At 47.9% G+C, this 24896-nt stretch overlaps 6 protein-coding genes across 6 annotated transcripts; 2 read left to right on the top strand and 4 right to left on the bottom strand.

The window, feature by feature from the left end:
• Nucleotides 1–555: 555 nt before the first annotated feature.
• Nucleotides 556–1793, bottom strand: CLUP02_11400 (uncharacterized protein; the record flags this gene model as incomplete). The annotated part of the gene is made up of 4 exons (XM_049290368.1): nucleotides 556–1067; nucleotides 1126–1374; nucleotides 1434–1605; nucleotides 1749–1793. 4 exons carry the CDS (start codon nucleotides 1791–1793, stop codon nucleotides 556–558), a joined length of 978 nt encoding a protein of 325 aa, XP_049147513.1.
• A 2441-nt stretch (nucleotides 1794–4234) lies between these two features.
• On the top strand, nucleotides 4235–5863 carry CLUP02_11399 (fungal Zn binuclear cluster domain-containing protein; the record flags this gene model as incomplete). Its single annotated transcript, XM_049290367.1, has 2 exons — nucleotides 4235–4573; nucleotides 4679–5863. 2 exons carry the CDS (start codon nucleotides 4235–4237, stop codon nucleotides 5861–5863), a joined length of 1524 nt encoding a protein of 507 aa, XP_049147512.1.
• Nucleotides 5864–6830: 967 nt separating this feature from the next.
• On the bottom strand, nucleotides 6831–9024 carry CLUP02_11398 (uncharacterized protein; the record flags this gene model as incomplete). The annotated part of the gene is made up of 2 exons (XM_049290366.1): nucleotides 6831–8161; nucleotides 8226–9024. 2 exons carry the CDS (start codon nucleotides 9022–9024, stop codon nucleotides 6831–6833), a joined length of 2130 nt encoding a protein of 709 aa, XP_049147511.1.
• Nucleotides 9025–9602: 578 nt separating this feature from the next.
• On the bottom strand, nucleotides 9603–12872 carry CLUP02_11397 (dihydroxyacid dehydratase; the record flags this gene model as incomplete). Its single annotated transcript, XM_049290365.1, has 1 exon — nucleotides 9603–12872. One exon carries the CDS (start codon nucleotides 12870–12872, stop codon nucleotides 9603–9605), a length of 3270 nt encoding a protein of 1089 aa, XP_049147510.1.
• Nucleotides 12873–13714: 842 nt separating this feature from the next.
• On the bottom strand, nucleotides 13715–15853 carry CLUP02_11396 (acid phosphatase; the record flags this gene model as incomplete). The annotated part of the gene is made up of 9 exons (XM_049290364.1): nucleotides 13715–14029; nucleotides 14106–14932; nucleotides 14987–15064; nucleotides 15132–15181; nucleotides 15241–15320; nucleotides 15392–15505; nucleotides 15564–15632; nucleotides 15713–15741; nucleotides 15823–15853. 9 exons carry the CDS (start codon nucleotides 15851–15853, stop codon nucleotides 13715–13717), a joined length of 1593 nt encoding a protein of 530 aa, XP_049147509.1.
• Nucleotides 15854–16917: 1064 nt separating this feature from the next.
• CLUP02_11395 (uncharacterized protein) lies at nucleotides 16918–18210 on the top strand (the record flags this gene model as incomplete). The annotated part of the gene is made up of 3 exons (XM_049290363.1): nucleotides 16918–17427; nucleotides 17509–17926; nucleotides 17984–18210. 3 exons carry the CDS (start codon nucleotides 16918–16920, stop codon nucleotides 18208–18210), a joined length of 1155 nt encoding a protein of 384 aa, XP_049147508.1.
• Nucleotides 18211–24896: the final 6686 nt, after the last annotated feature.

Genomic DNA, 24896 nt, shown 5'->3' with positions numbered 1-24896 from the left:
TATTGGGAGCTGACATGCCAAGTCGGGGATAATCGAGCTCTTTTTTCATAGTGCTCCGAGAGAGCAAAGTTCACTATTCCATGTCGAACAGCTGCCACCGGCACTGGCCCGAAGCGGTCCAGACCGTCATCCCATGTTGATAATCCCCAAGAAACAGGTGGAGTAAGACGGCTTGCTAGGATTTGGGTAGATCGGGGGTTTCTTGTCACATCACCTAACAATTACACTATGAAATAAGTCGGGTGTTGGATTAGCAAGGTAAATGCAAATACTTCTTCAATACATACTCTAGTTAACATGCAATCTCTATGTATATCAATCGAAAGTTGACGTGACCAGAACGACCTCAACAATGCGGAAACAAAATGAAACCAAGCAGCTCCCTTTCCAAGAAATCTCAGCTCTGTCTAGGTATGAAACTCCCCCAACCCATGATGACCGAGAGGGTGTTGCCATCCACCATTAATCCCGTCACATTTCTCGTGAAGCCAATCTGATGAATCTCATCAGCTCGCAGAAGTGGAGGTCTATTGCGTCTGATGATTGGAAGAAGCCTTACTTGCGCAAGTAGTGGCTTGTCTCGGTTGTATGAGAAACATTGTCGTTGCGCACGCCCCCTCGGTAATCCATAGAATAGTTCCCGAGCTGATTCTCGGAGTCCGAGTTGGGAACGATCTCGCCATGTGACTTGTTGATAATCCGGGAAGGGTGGAACCAGTTGAAAACCCCCGACACAATCAGCATCATTAGGGCATCAAAGATGTAAAGGTACACCTCCTTCGACTGAAGTTCCCCATCTTCTCCCATGACATACTCAATAACTCGGAAGAGGGATCGGACCATGATGAGCAAGCTTGTTCCATAGAGAACCATCAGTAGCTTTGGCCAAGGGGTTGAGACCGATAAGCTCCTCGAGGTGGGTACACGCTTGATACGATAATGGAACAAGACGGTCACAATCATGAAAACCCCGAAAAAGGCAATCTGAATGGCCAAGCCGATGATGATGATCATCTGCCCGCGATCTCTCTGCGCCTTCGTATCAGCACCCGCAAGAGAGCCGCCACCTCAGAGAAATCGTTAGCCGTTAAGGTTTCATACATCAAGGCAGTCTTCATCTCTCACCAATAGCTTGAGCGGCAATCGATATGATGTCACCAAGGAGAAACAGCTTGGTAATCCACTTGACTCGAATGAGCGAGTGTTTCTCGGCATCAAGCAGTGTAATCAATCGTCCGAAGATCATGTAGATTGATGCTGCATAGAAAGGAGGTCCAAGAAGCAACAGTAGAGCTTGGATGATGTATGGACCTCTTGACCAATTAGGGGTCTCGGTAGCATTGATCGCGCGTGCAGCATAACCGATGATCTCAACTGCAAATTAAGACGTATTAGTGATGCCAGAAAAGCAGGGGCGCACTTCAAATTCTTACCAAGACAACCGATGAAGAATGGGATGAAGTACCATGTTCGCGTCTTCACGATCTGAAAGGCATGGCCAATTGCAGACAGACCGAAGCAGACTGTGAAGATGATTGCCGCAGGAAGCGAAGGGTCGTACTTGTAGTAGTCGTTGGCCATCTTGTGATCTGTGCGGGGCGAGATCTTTCAACCTGAAGGTGAAGGTTTCGAAAAATACCAGAGGCGAAGATTAATGAAGTCTTCGACGGTTGAAGTAGGCTAAGACTTGTTATAATTGATGGCATTGTTTCTTCTTCATGTTCCCTATTTCTAGACGAGATGTGCACGTCTTTAAGCACCAAACCCGCCATCTTGGATATATCAAACTCCATGCTAGTCAGCTTTCGCTTCTCCTATCGCTGCATCTACGAATCTTGAAGCTGACGGCAAAACGAAGCTATCTCTGCTTCGCCTCGAACCGTACCTCATACGCAGAATACGATATACGAACCCTGAAACGAGAACGAGAAGAGAAAACGAGGGGAGCTGTGCTATCGGCCTCATTATGTCGCCAGCGACGGGTTTCGTGACTAGTCCACCACCGGGTTTCATAATATGAGTAATGTAAGCACCGGGCATTCTATGTCGCCCGGAAGACATAGTCCCACGTTACGTTACGGAGTACGGAGTAGGCATGTGTTCTTTACGAAATCCCATTTTTCCATCAGCTATGAGTCCTCTGTAAGGATTCGCATAGAGTCTAGTTAGATTACGTTAAAGAGGCTTGTGCCATTAGCGCCGAGTATCCGTAGATTGACAGGTGTTGCAGCTTGCGGCATCGGTTCAGGGACCTCATTACCAGAAAGTCAGTATGGTTTGCTAGTCAGAGTTAGGCCTAGAGTGAGATCGCATCAGGCCCACTAACTGGAATAATCAGATCGATACACCTCATGATGGGGTTGAGGGGATAGTAGAAGTCTTTCCCCGACGACGTACGAGACATGATCCCAGTTAAAGGCGTGGAGCAGCCTCGTTTTCGGACTCCATAACAATTGGTCGGCGACCCTCGCCAAGCCAATCGCCGACTGGTCTATACGGCCGGCGACTGGTCGGGGGTTGTCTTCATCTGAAGGAGATGGACCGCGGCGCGGTCGTGGCTTTTCTCCCCCGGTCACCCAATACCCACGGATTCCACGGGAGGCACAGCACGCACCAGAGTATCTGCCAAGACCCTGCCGTAGCCCGATGTTTCCCTGTCACTTTCTCCATCTCATTCTTGCCCATCTTGGCTGGCCTCCGCCGACTTGAGACTTTTACGGCGTTTCCTGAAGCCTGAAGGACCTGATAACTCTAAATGTTGCAACTTGTGGGCGCGGGAAAGGGAATGGAACCTTGGAAGAGGCCGGCGATCCGGCGACGCAAGATTGAGGCTTAGATGCTACATGTACTCATTAGGCTGAGCCAGGCCTTGGCGAAAAGGGATGAGAGTGTCAACTGACGACAACAGGCCTTGGCTCGTTCAACCATGGTGTTTTCACCGAGTGAGGGGATTCATGAAAAGCTTTCTACCAGACACACGACCTCTTACCCAAAGTCTTGGCGATTCGCGTCTATTCTTTCTGTTGCCTTTGAGCCCCCAACCCACCACCTTTCCTTCTGGTCCCCATCGTCCCCTCCCTCTCCAACGTCCGTGAACCTTTCGTCCCATTCCGTCGCCGGTCGCACATCCCAAAGACGCCGTTTCACTGGTTCTATTCTCAGCCAGCACATGCAAGGCTGTCAATGCGCCTGGGAGTGCCACGTTGAAGACGGTGCACTAGATGTTGTCAAGACCGAACAACTAACTCGGGTGATGTCAAGTGTGTGATGGATGGGCATCCCCACACTGACGCATGCACACAAGGCTTAGCCCATACCGACTGCAACCGCCGCTCCTCCCGCGGACACATGTACACAAAGTAACATAGCTTCTTCTTCTTCTTCTTGAGGAAATATTCACACGTTTACTGTATCCGTACGGTAAACTGGGGCCAGAGTGCGGTATCTCCGCCCGCACGCCGGAGGTCTTGGCACGACTCAGTTCCGCATTGCTGACACCGTCACTTTCCCCCCCCTAAACACCGCGAAGATACCAAGGAACCTAGTAAGCTTCACTCTTCTACATTCTCTTTTCTTTCTCTTCCCATTTTTGCCCTTGACGATTCTTCAACATCCCTCTACCTTGTTCTGCTTCACACTACACATCCTGTAACTGGGTTAAACACCAGCTGGGCCCCAGTCCTGGCGGGGTTGAATTTCATTGTTGATGTGCGAAGGGCAGACTCGAGGCTTGGCATTCCCGCAGATATTCTATCCATATCTACAGATACATAGAAACGTACCGCTGCTTCGCTCTTCAGAAGACAATGATGCGTCAGTACCGCGTTATTCGTGCCTGATTGTATCCGTTCTCCCCGTTCCCTTGTCCTGTCCCCTACACCCCGGTCACCTTAGATCGGACGAAAATCCTGGGCGCACCCGTCGACTTCTACATCGGCCCTAGGCTCGCTCGGCCGGGATGCGCAACAACGTTCGACAAGGCTCAACATAAGAATAACTTCCCACAGCTTGGCCGCGGGTCGCCGACTGCAGCGGTTTCCTCGACCTGCTCTGTATAAACAGAGGGAACACACTTCGATCCGCAAAGATACCTCACCCCACCGGCTCATCCTTATTTACTGGACCTTATTCCTCCCTACCTCGTTACCGTCTTCGTTCTCGGGTGCTTGCTCTATCAGGCCTCGATGTGTTTTCTTGATCTTGAATCCTCTGCAGCAATAGCCACAACATCACAATGAAGCGACTGGGTTACAGGAAATCACGCAATGGGTGCTTGAGATGCAAGGAGAGAAGAGTCAAAGTATGTCATCAGAATCCAAGTCCCAGTGATGAAGTCGTTGATCTTCATCTGGCCTCTCCATTCTATCACATTCAACACTGCGCTGTGTACATTCGGCCGAGACTAACGAGTATGAACCCCACGCAGTGTGACGAGAACAAGCCTTGCAGCGCTTGTGTACGCCATGGCTTGCCATGTAGTCTCGAAAACGCGGGAGCGCCAACAGGCGCGTCCTCTCAGTCCATGGCTCACCTGCCGCCGCCAGGGCAACGTACCAAGAGGTCGGGTTCGCGCGTAAGCTTCCTCCCCTAACCCCCAGTTTTGCCCCCCCTCACCAGCCTTGTTGGTGTTGGGGAGGGCCTCGTTTTCGCAAACTAACGCGCCGTTGGGGTTTCTTAGGGCTCGGCGTCGGCACTGAGACGCCGGTCAAGCGCGCAGTCTCCTGCTTCTCTCTCGCCACAGTCTGCCGCCGGATCACTCGGGGGCCAACAGAGCGCGTCTAGCTCCGGCGGAGGAGGCCAAACTTCGCCTTCGTCGCAGTCTGACCCGTTTCCTTACTTCTCGAGGTTCCTTACCGACCTCAATAAGACAGAGACGGCTAGCGGATGGATCTCTGATCTCGAGCTTATGCACCATTATACTTCGGTGTCTTATCGAACCTTTTCGCACTCCTCCTTGGCCCAGAAGACTCTCCAATACGACGTCCCGAGAGAGGCGCTCTCCTACCCTTTCCTCCTTCATCAAATTCTCGCTTTCTCAGCCTACCACTTGGCCTACCTTCAGCCAGACTGCCGCCATGCCTACCTCATGCAGGCTGCCCAGCACCAGAATGACGCTATCAACGGGATGAGAGGGACTCTCCTCGGCACGATCTCCTCGACGAACTGCCACGCCCTTTTCGCCTCCTCCATCTTTCTTACCTTGAGCGCCTTTGCTACCTACCCGAGCTACGAGAAATACAACCCTTCCTTCTCCCCGATCGATAGTATGCTCGATATCTTTACCCTCACCGACGGGATGAGCATGATCCTGCGTGCCTCCGACGAGGATCTGCGCAAGGGCCCACTACGAGAAATCTTCATCCGCGGGTCCGGCGATACCACACCGTCCACCGTGGAGGCTACTCTACAACCGCTCTTCGAACGGCTTCCTCGCCTAAGCTCCACGCTCGCGGAGATTGGTCTAGTCGAGCACGAGGGGAAATATGCCATCACTAACGCGGCGATTGCCTTGAGCGAGTGCATTGCCAAGGTCTCTACCTTCAATGCCATGTCGGCACCTGTCGAGTTCCGCGCCGTGTTCCTCTGGCCCATCCTCATGACTAGCGACTACCTGGACATGTTGCGTCGGCGGCATCCGGCGGCTATGGTGGTGTTGGCGCACTACTGCGTCATCGTCCACATGGCAGAGCCGTTTTGCTGGTTCCTGAACGGATGGGCCCGGTCTTTGATCTCGCTCATCTCGCAGCACTTGGCTGCAACTCCATGGGCAGACTTGGTGGCTTGGCCCGTGGAAATTATAGGAGTTGGCGGTTACGAAGTACAACTAGATCGCATGGCACACGCTATGCCCGCCGTTCTCTAGTCTGTTGTTTTAATCTTTCTTTCTTCTATTCTTCCACTTGATACACGCTATAGATGATACCGAGACCGTCAGTCGTCTCGCAACGGGAACATCTTTACGGACAGCAGTCGCTTGACAGAGAGCCGATTTCATCTTTCGCTACCTAACAAGGGCTGGGGCGTTACTGGATTTGGACGGGAAGACATGGCCAAGGCAGCCGGAATCGGCGGATGCGCGGACAAGCGCGGACAGGCGCGGAGAGCGAAAAGGTTATTTGGAGTTCACGGCTTCGGCGGGGACTTCGCGGGTTGGAGAAACTGGAGCCCCAGAGGGAAACTTGGTTGAAACCTTGTACGGAGTGAAGCGAGGTCCAAAGTTTGTGACCTGTCGACGTTTTGTCAGCTATCTAGGTGCGATGAACACCAAATTCAATACTGAACAGACTTTTCTGATGATCTGCGCGGGCCGTCCGCTCCGGATGACGGCATCGGTTTCGCTCCGCGTACAGCTCTCGAGTCGTGTAAGTGACACAACACGATAGACTCAGCTTTGCTTGTTACTATTCGAGCTACGTGCTGACCACGACGAGCTTCGCCTCTGACAAACACTTGACCTTGGGTGAGAGGAGAGACAATGGGACATGAATCCGTCGTTCACAGGGGTGTTTTCCAGGTTCTTGGCCTAGAACGCCCGTAGCGCACAGGCTGTGCCGTAAGTCCGTAACGCTACATTGGGCACTTGGCTAAACGCCACAGGGCTTCTGAGAAGACGCACTCACCAGGAAATGCTGTGATTACTGAGTGGCGGAGTCATGATATTGACTTGGTACTTTGAGTAGCATGATTCTTAGAAAATGCGACAATCTCCATGTTGCGAGTGCGGAATGATATCCTCTCAATCCTGTCGCTACGATATCAGAAGTAAATCTGCCATTCTCTCTTGGACTGGATCTCTCAGTTGCTGTCAGCCTGATGGTATCCAAAGCCGCTCAATGTTCAAGAGCTCGGATCATCCATCTAGCGCCATCTTCCTGGTTGAAAGAGACCCGGAGTCTCCTTTCCCACATCGCTCTTATCTTCTCCGCCTCGAGCCCAGCTGTAGCACTGACAGCAAACACACCAGAAGCCATCCAGAGCGAGTCTACTGCTGCCCCGTTTCCTTCCTCATTACCCTGTCGAAGGCTAAATTGATGATTGACAACAGGAATGAACGACCTCTGCACGATCAGGTTGGTATTGGGATCCGGTCTCAACACCCACGCGCCTCGATCGACGTCTCGCCGCAGCCCTTTCCCTTCGACGATGATATCAGAGATGCCGCTCGCCCCGGCTGAGGAGTAGACAAGACACCTGTCAATGTCCTCGGTGTAACACTGCTTATCCGCTTCGTGAGCAGACTTCTTCGGAAGAAACTTCCCCATTGCTGTATGTGAATCGATGGCGAACCCTCCATCAACGAGCTGCACACTCCCAACCCATGACGGGATTTCCCCCTTGGGATTCCAACGGACCTTATGAATCCGTACGTGCCACCCGGGAAAGCTCTCCACGACGGGCACTAGTGCCGTCTCAACCTCCAAATCAAGCCACTTCCATGGTTTCCAGACACTAACTAAGGATGGCACCTCGTTGTACACGCCAGAAAACGACACCGACACAAGCTCGATCCTGACCTCAGTTGGTTCCCATCTTACGCACCAAGTCTCGCCATCATCGATACTAGCAGCCAGTGTACTATCTGGCGCCATCTGCGAAAGCAGTGATCCCGTGGGGACACTAAACCCGAAAGTCGACGAGTACGCAAACTTGCCATACTTTGCCTCCCGTCCCTTGAAGCTCTTCTTCGTCATCTGGCCCGAGGAAAGTAAGAAATGGTGTTCTGTCCCGTTGCAGAGTATATGCCGCGGCGGCCAGATGGCTCTCACCCGTCCCGGATCCAACTGCCTCCTCTCCATTGCAGTACCCAGGGGCTTGACGTCTTGGAGAGGGTGTGGCTTCTCCTCGCACCTCCAAAAGGCGTGATCCATAGACAGACCTAAGATGACGAAGGTCTTGAGGCACCAGTACACCGACTGCGGCGAGTTATAATCCTCGCTGAGATACATGTTGGGATACGTGAACCCGATGCTCAACGTCCCGTCCGTGTTAAACATGTCCGGTGTTTCTGCCCACCATCGGAGATGTCGTAATAACAGTCCCTTGACTACTCCAGGATCGTCGAGAGGAGGTGCGAGACCCACGCCAGCGGTTGCTGCGGCGGACCAGAATGCAGCAAAAGCAAAGCGGTATGTTAGACTTCGACCAAATGGTATCGCGGCCCCTTTTCTTTGTCGTCAGCTTCCTTTCCAGATCTCAGTGACAAGGAATCAAACTAAAAGACTCACCATTCGTGTCAAAATACCTCCAGAAGCTCGACGCAAACTCCTTGGCATGCACCTTATACTTCTCAACCCTCTCCTCATCCCCAACAGCGAACCGCACATACAACAACTGCGCGAACTGAATCGCAAAGCTGCCCGAGTAATAATCCGCCTGTTTCCTGTCCTTACCCCAGGCTCCATCACTAGACCATCCCTCTCCCATATAAAACGTATCCAGAACCTTCAGGTCCCCGACCATGATTGATCTAGCCTGCTCAACAGGCACCCCAAGTGCCCTCACCAACGCCAGGTTAACAAACACTCTGAACCAAAGCCAATTATTCTGCGGCATCCTCTTCCCATTAATCTGCCTCAGCCAAACCCTGAGTCTCTCCTTTGCCTCATCGTCACAAGCCGAAAGAAACGGCCCAGGCGCAACAAGCATCGCAAAGGCGATGGACTCCATCTCTACCATCCGCTGATCGATGTCACTCACATCCCCCCAATACTCCTCTGAATTCGGATCTGTCCCCGCCACGATCCCCCGAGCCCAAGACTCCAGATCCAAGCCCGCCAGTTCTTCGCCCTCGCCGCCGTTTTCGACGTCATTCAAGAGATCCGCGATAACCCACAACGGTCTCGCGAACCCTTCCAACTGTGCCGCGACCTCATCGAACCCCGCGGCTGTGTTGGTCGCAAGCTTGATACGCGCCTCCTGGGGAGACCTGTACTGCTTCAACGGTCGTATCAAAGTTGTCGCTGCGCGCACGAGGTCGGCGCGGGTGCGAAAGGGGTTGTCTGAGAAACCGGGCAGAGAAGGCATGTTGTATCGGCGACCTGCATGTCTTCCTAAGAATGGATGCGATTGATTCCCCGCGTCAAATGAGATCCGCAACTATTCTTGTCGATGAAGATCGAACGAGTTCCATCTACGAGTCACGCGGCCGATCTTTGCTTCAAGATACATCGGCCGCCTCGATGGTGCGGATGAAATCCAGCGGACTGCGGGGTATTTCCCAAACAACCTCAACTCGCGCGAATGATGCACCGAGCCGACGTCACGCGATCTCACTTGTTCCATGAATTCACGATGACGGTTCGCTGTGGACTTACGATTACTCAAAATCTTCAAGGCTTTATAAGAAAACAAAACACTTGTTCATAATTACGAACTTCATACGCTACTTCACCAGTATCATTAGCAGAAACACACTCCCTAAGCTCTGCCAATCTAAAACTCCCTGCTGTTATCCCTACACCAAACACAAACGAGCAAGAAGAGACCCAGCCTAAGAGAGCATAAGTTGAACGAAGCCCTGCGAACTCTATCCCGATTCTAACAAGACGAGCCTTGCCCAGATCATCTTAGGCGACGGTGAAATTATACATAACCTGGTCCCCCTAATCGAACTCATTGTCGTAACCGTAGTCATAATCGTCCTCATCCGCGTGATAACCTCCCCACATACCTCCGTGAGCATCGCTCATGTGATCGTAGATGTCCTCTTCGCCGACGTTCTCGCCGCAGGCGAAGCACCAATGAGCATTGCAACCCGGGACGGTGCATGTGATATGGTCGCATCCGCCCATCTTCTCCGTTACTGTACCGCAGCCGGGACAGTTTCGAACCTTCAGCCTCTGGGCGCCCTCCATCTGAATCTCCTTGCACTCATCACATGACCAGTTCGAAACTTCGGGTGCGCCGACAGCGCATACCCGCTCAGCATACTTCTTGGCAAAGCCGCAGTCTCTGCACCAGCCGTATATCCACTCTTTGTCCGTAGCCGCAGTCTGCAGGTTGCCGATGTGGGATATACCAAAGTTGGAGACAGTCTTGACGGTCGGCTGTCGGCGGCAGAAGGGGCAGGAGAGAGCTGCGAGGTTAAGCAATCTTCCACGGACATTGAGCCCATACCAATCCTTCATACACCCGTTGCAGATCTGCTGATGGCAGCCGGAGCGACCACATGCGTTTCGAAGATCGGTCTTCCGGATGTTGGAGAAGCATAAACTGCAGACTCCAGCCTCAGTACGCCGAGATTTCACCCACTTGCGAAGGGACTCGAGAATGTCGTCCTGGTTTTGGATAGCCTTGCCGCGAATCGTGAGCTGTGATTGCTGCTGAACCACTGGAATGATCTCAACATTCTTTGCCAGCGAGTCCCGGTTCGATTCTTCTACTTGAGAAATGGTGTAGAACAGAGAACGGCCGTTGAAGGGGTCCTTGATCGCCGAATCGTCGTTGCGCAGGAGCCACGAGACGCCGTTCTCGCCGCTGAGTGTCTTGGCTGAGGTTTCGAAATCGATGACAGTAACTCTGTTGGCTGTACAGGCGGGGCACTTGAAGGCCGAAAGATCAAGGTCGGAAGGACGGTATGTCTCGGGCCAGATGACCCTGTTTCGACACTTCGAACAGTCGACACAGGGAGCTTCGCGCGGGATCTTGTACTTTGCCGCGACGGATCCATGGTGTCGGCAGTAGTAGCATTTGGCCCGTACGTTCAGAGCCTGAGGATTATAAACGACGTACTGAGCACGGCATGTTGGCGAGAAACATTCGACCCACGTTGCCTGCGTCTCTTCGGTATCGCCACGGGTCACGTTGTTGCAGCGACGGGCCTCTTGATCCGGGACAGTCTCACAGACCTTGCAGTCACACTTGTTGCTCTTAGGACAGAGGCCACAGACATTATCCGGCCCCATTATAGTGACTGAGCGGGGAAACTCGCATCTTCTGCATATGACAAGGGGCCCAAGAGATACCTTAGACTTGTCAGGGTGCCATCCAATCTTGGCCTGTAGGGTTGTGTTGAGGTTCAACTCAAGGAGTTTGTAGTCTACCAGAGTCTCAAAAAGATGTTGATCACTCTGAAGAAGAACACGGTCTTCTGGCGCTGGACGCTGTGTTATGCCTTGAGCGACGCGTCTCTCGTAATCCTTGTTGGCATCTAGAAGCAGCGAGAGGCAGCTGGCATTCCAGGTCTCAGGGATGTCCAAGTTGTTCCACTTCGTGGTGAATGTGATTAGTTCCCTGTCTGCGGTGGCTGTGAGGGGCCGGATGCCCAAGCGCAGGGCAAGGGCTGCAAGCAGGGCGGCTGGGCGAGCGGCCAACATGGTCCCAGGAAGTATGAGATGTAAAAGAATCTTCCAAAACTTTCGCTGATACTCGACAGACGAGAGGACCATAGGGATCCTGGCGACACTAGGGTCGGCTCTAATGTGAGCTGGCAGGTCCTCTTCGCGGGCCACATAGGTCAATCGTGTGAGGACTCTACCGAGCCTCCGGAGAATACGGTTGTCGCAAGAGCGACCAATCTCCAAAAGTTCCTCTCGTGTAAAGTCTGTGACTTCACGCTTATCAGCGTTTGAGTCTTCATCCTTGTCATCTGTGGAGGCCTGGAATTGCTCAGTGGGATCGAGAAACACGCAGGGGTATCTCTGGTGTTCAGGCACCTTGCCGATGGCTTCCGAGATTTCAGCTGCGTAGTCGTAGGACTCTTCGAGCCAAGCTTTCATCCGAGCCTTCTTCTCGGGCTCGGGGATGCGGTCGACGGCGTACCCGAATGCCTGGATGAGACCATCGCGAGCCGGGTTGTCGCGGTCGTTGCAGACGGCCCGCCATAGACTACCGAATACAGGGTTGATGGCAATGGTGCCAACATCAGCTGCGATCAAAGTTTCGAGTTGGCCAACGACAAAGCTGCGGTAGACCTCATCAGCTTTGTATCTCTTCGAAAAGTCCAAAAGGGGCGTTATCCGGGCTTCGACGACAGTCCGCAGTTCATCAAGCTTGGTAGGTGTTGACTGGATGTTGTTCACGACAGTTTGCTCCATATGTTTGGCGATGACAAAGTACGACTCAAGGGCCTCGTCCTCTTCATTTACGATGTCCTCAATGCTGGAGGCAGTTCGATACTGACAAGCTTCGGCGTAGGTACGCTGGCCGGATGCTGCTCCGCCTTCCTTTCCTACACCCATCCAGGCCATCAGGATGCCGGTGGTCAACTCCGAGATAGCGACCGATGTGGGAACGTTGTGTCGATTATCGAGCTTGAAGCTCACTCCCCCCGTGATGTGTGAGAGGAAGGTGAAGGGGGCGACGGTGTCGTCGATGCCGCCCTGAATGACGGAGAAGACCTTGGCCTTCTTCTCGCCGTCTCGGAGAATCTTGGCGCCGGCAATCCAATCGGTAAAGTACTTTCCACAGCCGTAGAATGAGTCAGGCTTGGAGAGGTTCTCGATCTCGGTGGTTCTGTACTTGGACGACGTTCCCGGGATGTGAGGAGGAGCGTCGGCGTAGAGGATGATGATGGTGGTGGCCTCGGGACGCATGATGCTGTAGGCTCTGGCAAGTCCAGTCTTTGCAGCCTCGGGCCAATCCAGCCTGTAAGGACCAGAGTCCGCCTTGATATGACTGGCCTTTTGAAGCAGCTGGCCCTGTGTGATTGTGTCGTCGGCGGTTGAGTTTGCTGAGTACCATCCTGACCACTCCGTCAACATGGAGGCGGAGTAGTCGCGGTAGGCCATGACTCCGATCCGGTCGAAGCAGTCGGTCAAAGCTGATATCCGAATGATTTCGGGGAGTGACTTGTTGAGAGCTTGCAGATAGCTGCTCATGGACGCCGTGGCGTCCGTCAATATCAAGAGATCATAATGGTCGGTGGTAGCCATGCTGGGTGGTGCTGGTCGTTGTCCGTAGACTGTCCCGTTCTATGGCGTCTTGTTTGCGAAGACTCCAAGAATGGGAGAAGAGGTGCAACTTGAGCATGAAGAATCAAATGGCTGGGAACATATCGAGAGTGCTTTCCGTGTTTATATAGAAGAATTGAGGTATTGCAGGCAGTGAGAAGGAAGAAGGGGAAGATGAGGCCAATTGGAGGATGCGTTGACTCACGCCGCCAGTAGGTGCGCCGTGGTGTTAAATAACGGGAATCCACCTCAGGAAGTTGGAACGGTCAGACGATAGGGCCGATCCTGCGTCATTCGCCGTATTCCTCTCACGGGTTTGCGGACTCTTGCCGGCTGAGTCAATAGTCGAGTCCATGGTATATGCCTTGGATGTTGGTTCAGTTTCTGCACTGGACGAGTTGTTGTTGCATTTCTTTGAAGCAGCGTTGGCCGAATTGTTGTGGCTCAGCCCATAAAGCTTGCCCGTTGGCATTCAGCTCTCAGTTCTTCCCCCGCAAAGTGGCTGGGGGCGGCCGCTCATGTCAGCCCTTACCGCGCGCTTCGCCTCAACGATGGTACTTTGGTCAAGATATAAGCATTCAAGTCCGTTTTCATTGGACAATTCCACATCTTTTTGGGGGGAAGGCAGAATAAAAGGCATTTTCGCATCAATCGGCACTGGTTGATAGGAAGAAATCGCTCAAAAGCTGGGGGAGCTTCTTCAATTCCACCCACAGTCAATTGATAGCGTCCGTGTATCACAGCCCTTCCAATTGCTTCATTATGCTATTATCATTACACTATTCGAAATGACCTTGTCTCACTTACATTGAAGCTAAGTTCATCTAGTTGCGGACATACGAAACCGGCTCCAACGCCTCGTTCGCGCAATTGGCGGGCCCATTGATGGGGTTGCATCGCACCGCCGCACCACCTTCGAAGCGAGCGGCATAGTCGACGTTCCAGCGGCTGCTCATGCCGTAGGCCTGGAAATCGGTCGACATGATCTGCGCACCGCTGGAGAACGCATCCTCACGCATCCCCGTCGTGTCGTTGGACAGCAGCGTATCGAGCGGGATGTCGGCGCGTGTGCGGACCCAGTAGCCCGCCTTGACCTGCGCCTGGATATTGGCCTGCTCGGTGCCAGTGGGGTCATTGAGCTGATTGAAAGTTGTCAGTAAGACTCAATTCTTATCAAGAACACCCTCGGTTCAGAAGGGTTGATGAACATCAAACCTTTTGGAACGCGCAGTCAGAGTTTCCGGGCGCGGAGTTTGTGAAGAGAATACGGCCTTCAAGGTTAGGTCGGCCCTCGGTGTAAGAGTCACGAATTGGGTTGACGGGTCCGTTGTCCATCAAGAACAGCACACGACCACGGGCACTCTCCAAGTCAGGCCACCCATACTGCAAGACAGACTGCTCCAGCGTCAAGTTGCCCCTACGGATGTCGTCCGGGGTAACAAGGTCCCCGGGCGCAAAGACACTACGGATCTCATCATCGAGGCCCTTGAGAAGTGCCGTATCGTTCCAGGAGATCTGAGACGCACCGCCGATTGCTGCGAAGGCGGCTTCGGAGGTCTTGAACTCGATCATGAAGGGGATGGGGACATGGTCCGGGTGCGCCTGGCTCCACTTCTTGACGATACTCAAGCACCCGATGAATGTCTTGCAGGTAGGGTGATAGTCTGCGTCGGCGACATGGAGGACTTTGATTCCTGGAGCGAGGAGATCGGGGTCTGGAGTCGTGGAGAGGTTCGCAAGCTTGCGGATGAGGGGCGTGGCGTAGTGGCCTCCCTCAGGGTCGGCAAAGATGTCGAGCTCAAGGTTGCGGATGGACTGGTAGTTGAGCTGTATATCAAGGGATGGGTGGGAGTAGTAGTAGTTCTGGACGTTGGGAAGCATCTTCGCCTGGGTTGGGTGCTCCTCAAGCGGGGCCTCGCGATGGTACGAGTTGTGCGTGCCTACGACTTGAACCTGGTTCATCCGGATGCCACGGGACCAGGTGAGGCCATTGTGGGTGTAGGACTCATTGCTGCATGAAGCGGCGCTCACGAGAGGGAGCACTAGTCACGGTCAGAATCTGTATGTGAGGAGAGCTCAGAAAGGGTGTAACGCACGGAGAGCAGCTTTGAGGGCCAGGCTTGACATAGGCGACATGGCGACGAGGGGTAAGATGAGGAGAACAACAGCAACAACTACGCACAGGAAGTAAAGGCAAAGATTGAGGGGATTGTAAGGAGAGCTCATGCTTATATACAGAACAAGGTTGCATTCGAGATCGCCAAGAGCGACCGAGAGCTCCGTTCAAGCCTCTCGATGGATGTGACGGTAATGTGTGAAGCATAGGGTTCATCCGGTGGTGCCAACCAACCGGGTCAAGTCAGGGCACGTGGATTTGAGTGAAGGACCAGCTCTGAAAAGGTTATATGAGTGACAGGATGCAGACCAAGGCTAACAAGGTCGAACAGCAGACGGCAGATGACAGACGTACGCAGTAGAGGACAGAGGAGAAACGGACGCACCGGAATGAGAGATGCCCCACCACCGGAAGCCGTTGTCCGCTGTGCCCCGCACATTGCTTGGAGGAAACAGCTTCCCAACTTGGCAGGCCTAAGGAGGGGTCGGCCAATGGCGGGCTTGAGGGCGAGCATGTGCCTGGGAGCTCATCTCATCTTCCCTGAAGCTTCCCTGCACATGAGAACGTCGTTGAGATGATCCACGTGGGCTCTCGCCATCGATTGCGACAGGATCTGTATTGTAGCTCTCACGTTGAGTTAAATGAGCGTGTAAAGTCCAGATCTGCTTGTAGCGTCTCATCGTCGGCCGCTTCTTATTTTCGCAACGACCTTGACAGACCAGTCCGAGTTGAACGCTGAGTGAGTGTGTACACTGAGGTAGAGAGGCTGAGATGTCATACACTTCACTTGGGTACTTAGAGACGCCTTGGACTTACCATTAACTGTATTTCTTCCCAAGAGCGACATGGAAACATAATTGAAATGTGACGGTACCTTGTTATCTCCAATTCGCGGCGGGAATCTGCCCTCTCACTCACTCACCCTCATGTTCACTCATACTTGTCATTCGAATCGATGTATTAAGAGTCTTGATGAGATACTAATGGATAAGCGCCGTCATGAGCATGAAGACATGATGGCGTGGTGGAACACTTTCCATCCTATTTTGACAGACAACAATAATGTACCTTCGCGCCAGTCAATAGTCATTCAGCTCCTCGTCAATCAGCCATTCTCTGACCAATGCCTCGACATCAAGGACGAACGTAACCGCCAAGCTCCATTTCCATGTCATCATCGCATGAAAGCCACGATTCCATTCAAGGCAGCAAAATTAGCCTCAGGGCACCTCAATCTCACATCCGCGAAGCCACGCCCGGCCGCCCAGAATCTAGAATGTCTCGGCCACTGGTCCACTGCCAACTTATGTAAACCACCCCGTGCTTCCTTTCGCTCCCTCTGCAATGTACCGGCCAGGCCCGGCCCCACCGCACGGCGCCGTGGCGCACCTCCGGCGTTGTGCATCTGCAGTCCGACCGCCCGTGGTTCCCTCCGGCCTGCAGCACCATGATGGGCCTATCACCCGTCCATCCATCCATCGTTCCATGTCAACTCAACCATGGAACCAGGGGGCCAAGCGCTTGTCGATATCTCTAGGCACTCTGATTCGGCGTTGGCCTGCTCAACTGCCATCGCGGTACCGGACCTACCTTCCCAGTACGTATTTATTGCTACCCTTTGCCGTCCGTTATCATCACGTCTTCACCTCAACTCAAGGCGATCTCTAGCATCGCCATCCCTTCATTCCTCTACTGTCTTTAAGAGGTTTTAATTCTTTACATAAGGTACCAATTACATCCCACAATCATTTCCAAACAGCCAGATCGATTCTGGCATTCACACTCCTTTCTCTCGACACCCTCACCGAGCCACACCGAGCAATCACAAGCATCGCCCATCCCCCTCCATCTACCTTCTCCTGCGCCGAGGTCAACTGCAACCCCAAAGATCGACACCCACTTCCCCTCAAAATGCATGCCCCGACCCCTCACCTTCTACCCCTGGCCACGGCCCTTCTAGCCATCGGCACCAACCTCGCCCATGCAAACCCCCTCCAAGTGTTCACCGCAGGAATGGATAGCACACTCCCCATCGGCACGAACCCCATCGTGAACCCAAAAGTGGAGTACCTAGGTTTCCAGTACGCCGACAACAGCTGCTCCCACCGCGATCTAGGCTTCACCGGCTCTATCGCAGGAAAATGGTACGCCGTCTGGGGTGATGTGCTCTGGTGCGATGCTGGTGTCACGGATCCCGAAAAGGACACGCCCGGGTTCCACGGTATGGTGCGCGACGCCGTGTCTGTCATGACGAAGAACCCGCTGATCGTGCACGATCTCAACCTGGGAGAGAATGGGCGCCAGAAGCAGTTCATCCCCTTCAATTCGTCGTGGGGAGAAAAAGTTGATACCGGGTTCGGCGGGACGAGTCTGGTCGAGACTAATGCTGAGACGCGCACCGGGGCCGTCTTTTACCTAGTTGTAAGTCATCATCCCCCTCTAGGAAGCTAGAACCAGAGCCCAAAAAGAGAGTCTGCACAAGACTTACACAAAACTCCCCAGAACCAAAACGCAGATGGCCTAGTAGGCGCGGGCATCGCCAAAGTAGACGTCCTGTTCGGAACCCCCACCGTGACCAAACGCTACGGCGACCGCGGCTACTGGTGGGATGCCAAAACCACGCCCCGGTACGGCGACATCGCCGCCTTCCGCGACCCGTGCTCCGAGTACATTTACGCCTGGGGCGGCCCGCCGACCACAATCACCGACTGGGGCCAGAGCAGCTACGTCTACCTCGCGCGGGTCAACGCCAGCCAGGCGTTCAACGTGAGCAACTATGAGTACTACTGGGGCCGCCAGCAGGGGTGGAAGTCTGACGTCTTGACGACGTTCAATTCCCAGACGGCGACTGTGTGGGGCACGGGACAGGGGCAGATTGTGTGGAATGAGCACTTTAAGTGTTATATCTTTGTTCACCTTGGTATGTTTCTAATCCTGTGGTTTCTGACATGCAGGCCTAAGACTGACTTTGTGAAAGGCATCGGTGGCGGCACCGTCTTCTTGCGCACTGCTACAAAACTCGAGGGCCCCTGGACGCCGGACATCAAGATCTTCCAGGCTCAGGCCATTGATGGCGGGCTCGTCTACGCTGGCGTCGCTCATCCGTATCTGGACCCCACAGGCAAGACGCTCGTCATCTCTTTCACGAACAACAACAGGATCCAGGTGATCAAAGTAACTGTCACGAGATATGGATGTGGTTAATGCTGCCCACATAGAGTGGGCCCGCTTTTTGTGACAGTAACTGTTGGTATCCCTATTACAGGGTAGTTGGTTCGAACCGTAGTTAACAAAGAGATCAATTGAACTATATAAATATCTACGTAGTAGGTGTAAAAAGGAGGTTCTAACCGTAGGTTAGGCTGGCTACGATAATCGTAAATAAGGCCCCTAATTGGCCCCTGCGTAGTCGGCTATATACCGCGGTCGAATTAGACTTCTAATCTAATACTAACTTTCTCTTTTTTTTATCGATTTAACCGCTATAGTTAGAGGTATAATTTAACCTCGGGCCCGTTTACTAAGTCGTCTCCTTTTCCCCCTTTTCTTTACTCTTTTTATATAACCTATCCTTTTATTTATATAATAACTTTTTTACTACTTATAAATTACTCTAATCCCTTATTTAGTACTGCTTTTATAAAAGCGTTTACGAAATTATTTTTATTATTAATCTAATAGATCTTTAGTATCTCGCGCCTTTTATATGATTACCTAAGGGCTATAATATTAATTATAAGCCTCTTTTCCTTCGTTATTCCTAATTTAACGAGGTATTCGTATAGCGAGTAATAATCAGTATAAATAACCGTTAAAATAGGTAGAAGGCTAATTCGATCGGTAATCTTCTTTAGCGTCGTTAAAATTATATAAAAGAGGTTAACGCCGTTAACTATATTATAAACCTCTAACGCTAGTATACTTCTCGTTACCTACTTACTTTTAGTTAACGAATAATAAATTATATTACCGTATATAGTAAATTCGCTCTTACTTATACTCTCGTTAGCTAGGATAATAATATACCCTAATTACGAAATAAGGTCGTTATTATTCGTAAATAACTTATTAATAAAGACGTAGAGCTTATTAATTATAAGGTCGATCGGGTAGTAAATAAAACCTCGATCGAGATTCGTTTATTACTACTTAAGCCGCTTATTAAGTACCTCGACGTCTCGTTCGGTTAGATTTATAGCCTACGCTACTTTAGTATAATTAAAAGTCGCCTCGGGCTAATAAATACTCATAATATATACCCCTCGCACGAGCTTAGCCTTATATTACTTTTTAATATTAGTTATATTTAAATTAACGAAGTTAATCTTCTCGCCCTACCCCTTTTATTAGAAAACGACGGTTTCCTTTTTAATTATAAAAATCCCGCCGTTAAATACTAGGGGGGTATTTATTATAAGGACCTCTTTTAGCTTCGCTACGAAGCCCGCTTTTTAAAGCTCCTTATCCTCCTTTTTTATAAAGTTAATATTAAATAGGCCTAATATATTATCGATTTATATTCCGACGATCCTAAATTAGTCGCCTTCGTACTCCGTAATTAGTAAGTACGGGTCGTACGTAGAGGTAACTATTAATAGTTAATTAATATAAAAATCGTAGTAAGTAGCCTACTAATAGGTGCCCGATTCTGCGAGCCTATATAGTAGCTTAAGCACTTTAATAATCGTGCCTTTTGGGTACTTACTAACTATTTCCTTCGGTAAATAGGCTAGGATTTTCCTTATAAGCCCTATGGCCGATTAGGTATAGGCCTAGGTCTAGCACGTATAGCTTTAACGAGGTAATGCGGGATATTCTTATAAAGAATATAAAAAGTGAATATTCATATAGAAGCAAGAATATATGAATATAGGGGAAATAAGCGTATATAAAAGAGGTTTTTGTAGTAAAGAGAGTAATATAGTTGAATTACTATATGAGAAGTTGCTTGCTTAACGAAAGGTCTAGGTAGGCAAATACACGCCTATATATAGGCATAAAAACCTCCTACTAGAATATTCCATTGCTTATTAATTATGATATAATTAATAAGCGTATACGTAAGTGAATGCGTAATCGTAGTACGTAATTCCGCCTCGAGTAAATTCCTGATTATTCAGTTACCTTCCAGTACTTTCCATTGCTCACGTAAGCTTATATAAGCAGTATTGCTTACATAATCAATACCTATGATAATCTACAGAAATCGTAGATTAATATGGTATATAGTTTGCTTACGTAATATTGATAATAAGGCGAATAATAAGGTAAACAAAGTTACCTTCGTAACACTAGGTAATATTACGGCTCTAAATCTCGTATCCCTTCTTCCGTAATAATACTATTAATATTATTATTAATCGTTAGTTATAGTACTATATAGTAGGCAATTATATAAGTAGCATCGCTTTTTTAACGTCGCCGTACCCCTAAATTACGTATCTAGACTTCTTATACAGCTAGGGTGTTCCTTTCTCTTTAATCTTATAAACTATTCGTAATTTAAATATATAGAGGTTTATATATTTTTCTTAGTCGTATAGGATAAATCGATAAACCCCTCGATTACGAAGAGTATCTACTTCGATAAGATCTAATCCCTTATACGGCTTTTTAGTAGTTATAATTACGCCTTCCTTACGTAGTTTAACCGCTAGCTCGAAATCGGCTTTCTCTTTTACTATATAAAAAGTATTAATTACCTCGTTATTAGTAATAAATTACCGCGTTAGGGCTTGCCGTCGTAGTCTTTTATAACGTCTCGCTAGTAGTATTAGTACCCTTTTAGTAATTTCCTTTTTTTTATCGTTTATTAATACTATTATAACGATTTCGTTAAGGATGATTTCTTATACCTCTACTACGGGTTATATAGTTTTCTCTAGCTCTTCTTTTTCTTATAGGTTAGAAATTACCTCGTTAAGATCTATATAGTACGGTCTAACTACTATAATTAATATTTCGAGTAGCTAGTTACGATCTCTCGCGACTATATAAGAGCGCTCGTTAACGGAAATTAACTTATATAGCCTAGCCTACTATTAAGTAATTTCGCGCTATACTTATATATCCGAATTTAGTAGTATATCTAAATTATCCCCTATGTCGGGCCTATTATATATAGTAATTACTTTATTAACTTACCTTTTTATATTTACCTCGCGCAGTGCCCGTATTACTTTTTTAACTACTTAGGCTCGTTAGCTTATACTTAGTAATAATAGCGAGGCTAAGGTCGTTCTTAAATATGCTCTAAATACTAATAGCGTTAGTATAAGTCCGTTAGGCCCTATAGTATCGTTATAATATTTAAGTACTATTTAGAGGCATTTATCGTCGGTAGAATCCGGATTTTCCTCTTTAATAATTCTAAACGCCCTTTTTAATTACTAGTATGCCCTCTCTACCTTTTTAATACTATAGTGCGCTTTAATAAGTACGACTTTTAGCTATATACTATAGGCCGTCGTATTATCCCTAAATTCTACTAACTTAAAGCTAGTACTAGCGTCGGTTCTAATACCGTCTAGCGGTCCCTAGTATATATCGATCTAGCTTTTTCGTAGGGCTACCTATACTATCTTTACTTATAAATCCCGGAGGAATTACTTTGCTTAGAAGGATATAGCTACGTTAATTATATATAGTACTAGCCGACTATTTAAATAGAAAATATCGACGACGATTTCTTAGTTAAAGTTAAGCTTATTACGTAATTTAAACTTAAATCTACGTGGGCTCTGTGTATTTATTTAGTATTAGTAGTATACTTTCGTTAACTATTCTAGCGCCCCTATTTCGATATTATTATTACCTAATTGCTTTAAGAGGTTATATAGCCTCGTAACTAACGGGTGCCCGAATCTCTAGTATAGTTTTCTAAGCTTACTTTCCGTTAGGTAATTAATTAACTTCGTATCGTTAGTAAGCTTTATAAACGTATGCCCCTATCGTCGTTCGACTACTTCGAAGTACTTATTACTAGAGATTCTGTTCCTCGTATTATCGAATATAATACCTAGTCGATCTATATCTTTTAGATATAAAAGAAATAGGGTATTAATAAGTAAAATATAAAAAGTTATCGTTCCGAAGTACGTCTCTATTTCTATTATACTTAGGGCGACGATTTCCTTACCTAGGCCGAAACTAATCCTTATAATACTCGCCGTTAACGTATTAAGTATTACTAGTACGATTTTCTATAGCACTTAGAATTACCCTTTTTTTCTAATTAACTATTACGATGCCCTAGTGTCTAGGATAATCCTATAGAAATTATTTAGGCCGTACTTTTTATTTATATAGAATACTTATATAAGCTTAGTATTCGAGGGATCTAAGTAGTATAAAAAGGACCCCTCTAGCTACCCCTAGATTTGCTCGGTACTATGTTCCTTTTTTTTAAATATTAAAAAAGATAGCGTCTTCTTTTTAATCGTTAAGAGAATAGGCTTTGGCCCTATTAGATTTGCCCTTTTAGCCGCCTCTATATTTATTATCTAAGGGACCTTCCCTTACTATTTATAAATAAAAGCCTACTTATTAAGAGCTTCTACTACCCTCTATTCGTTTAGCTTTATATATCCTCCGGAGGCTAACGGGGCGAAAAAAGAGTAGTTAATATCGTTAATTTTATTATAATCTAATTCGTTAGTATAGGGGGTAAGATCTTCTTTATCTTCCGAATCTCTTATAGGGGGTATATACTTTAGGCTACTATTTTAGCTACTATTACTAAGTTCCGTGCTCCCAGATCTGCCCTTATATATAACGAGGAATTAGTTAAATTAACGAGGGCTAGTTTTACTATCTACTACCCTCGACTTTTTATACTATTTATATAATTTAGTACGCTCTTCCTTAGAGTAATTACTTAACTAATATCTATCTTTTTTATAAATATAATATTGCTTTTTTTATTACCCTGCCCGTGAGTTAAATCTCTGCCTATTTAATAAATCTAGGCCTCCTTACTAGCGATTGCTATATCTAGCCTCTTTTCCTTTCTTATTATATATTTAATTAACCTAATATTACTAATAAGGGCCGTCGTACGCCTAGAGGTAGGTTTAGCGCGGTATTTTTACTTTAATATTAAAGCTAGATCTTAGCCTCGAGCAGAGCGTCTCGTAGTCTTTAAGTACTTAGTATAGGGTTATTTTTACTTTTAGTATACGCTAGACTACAGTATAAAAATATCCGACTTTTTACTCGTTTATCCCCTTATTTAGCTAGGTTTTCGCTAGCTTATCGATTCGATTAATAAGCTCTTTAAGGATCTCTACTTACGATTTACCCTCTATTATCCTAGCTATAAATATAAAAGAAATCGCTCGTAGCTTAGATAGGAGCTCTAAGTTCTTATCGTAAGTCTTAAAGCGGCTTCGGATTACGTTAATTATGCTAAGAAAGTCGTTTTAATTAAGATTACGTACTGCTTCGTAGTAGTAATTAAAGGCTTTACTTATAAATATAATATTAATTACTAAATAGTACTAATATTCCCTAATTCCGACTTTTTTATAGTAATTGTAAAACATCGTTAGGGTTTCTTATAAGACCTTATACTTCCCCCCAGAGTATAATTTCTCTTTTAGGAAGATCTTTTTAAGGTCTATAAATTGCCTCGTATTTACTATTAGATTTTTAGTATTTATATACGATCCCTACGTCGCTACGTACTATTAATAACTTCGGGTCGTTTACCTCTTTTCTTATTAACTAATCGGTACCGAATTTCGTATTAATAGTAGTAATAAGTTATAGATTAAAATAGGCGGAATTATTAATTATCGTACTTCTAATACTATATTTTACCCCGGTATATCCTTTTATAATAATAGATTTCTATTAGTAATTATAGAGAGGAAATCTGGGTCGTTTACCCTTTTTCTAAATTCGTTAAAGCGATTATACGCTCTATCGACTTATACTTAGTTCTATAGTACGAATTCCTCCTTTATAATTATCGCTATTAGTATTTTATATAGCTCTCGCGATTATAATTACGCTAGTAATACCCCTCGCCCGTAGAGGAATCTATTAACTACTTTTATAATTTCTAAGCTTACGCTCGCGAACTATTTGTTTAGCTAATAGCTAAGGTCGTTTACGATTTCGTAAAATAGGGGTTGCCCCTATAGCCCCTTTTTTTTATAGACTTTAGTTAAATAGATTAATACTACGTTAATTTACTTACCGTTAGGCTAATTTGCGATTTTATATATCTACGTCCCTTAATAATCCGGGTTAATATTTACTTACTTATAAGGGATTAGGATTTTATTTAGGATCGGGTTTCGTTCTCTTCTTCTTTACCCTAACTCGCTAAGGGCCGTGCTCTAGCTTATACTTATATTAGCGGTCGCTAATATGTTTAATTTTAATAGGGATATATTTAATCCGCGCGCTAGTTATAATAAATCCGTACTTTCGCTACTTAACGAATTTATCGGGGTCTAGGAGATTCTTACTTTTTCTCGCTATCTTGCTACTACTCTCGTTTTTACTATTTTTAGCGATTATTACTGCCCTTTTAGATCGCTAGCTATTATACTTACTAAGATCCTCCTTTTTGTTTAATAAAAAAGGGTAGGTTTTAATAGTTCTTTTTAATAATAATAATAGTAGACGTTTATATTACTATAAAAAGATATAGTAATTAGTCTCGGGATCTTTACTAGTTACTAATTTCCGCTATCTCGTATATTTCTAGCCTCCTAAGCCTCGTACTCTCTATAATCTCTAAATAGCTTCCTTCTTTAACCTACTTCCTCTAGGGCAGTATTCCGTAAGAATAGTTAAAAATAGACGCCGGGCGGCTCGTAAAGGAGCTATATAAGCTATTAAGAACCGTATAGGCCGTTAAGTACGGTTAATAAAGTTAA

This window comes from Colletotrichum lupini, chromosome 5 (assembly GCF_023278565.1).
Source record: "Colletotrichum lupini chromosome 5, complete sequence".
Taxonomy (NCBI): domain Eukaryota; kingdom Fungi; phylum Ascomycota; class Sordariomycetes; order Glomerellales; family Glomerellaceae; genus Colletotrichum; species Colletotrichum lupini.
The sequence above is the reverse complement of the archived record's forward strand: the minus strand, read 5'-3'. Positions and strand labels throughout refer to the sequence as shown.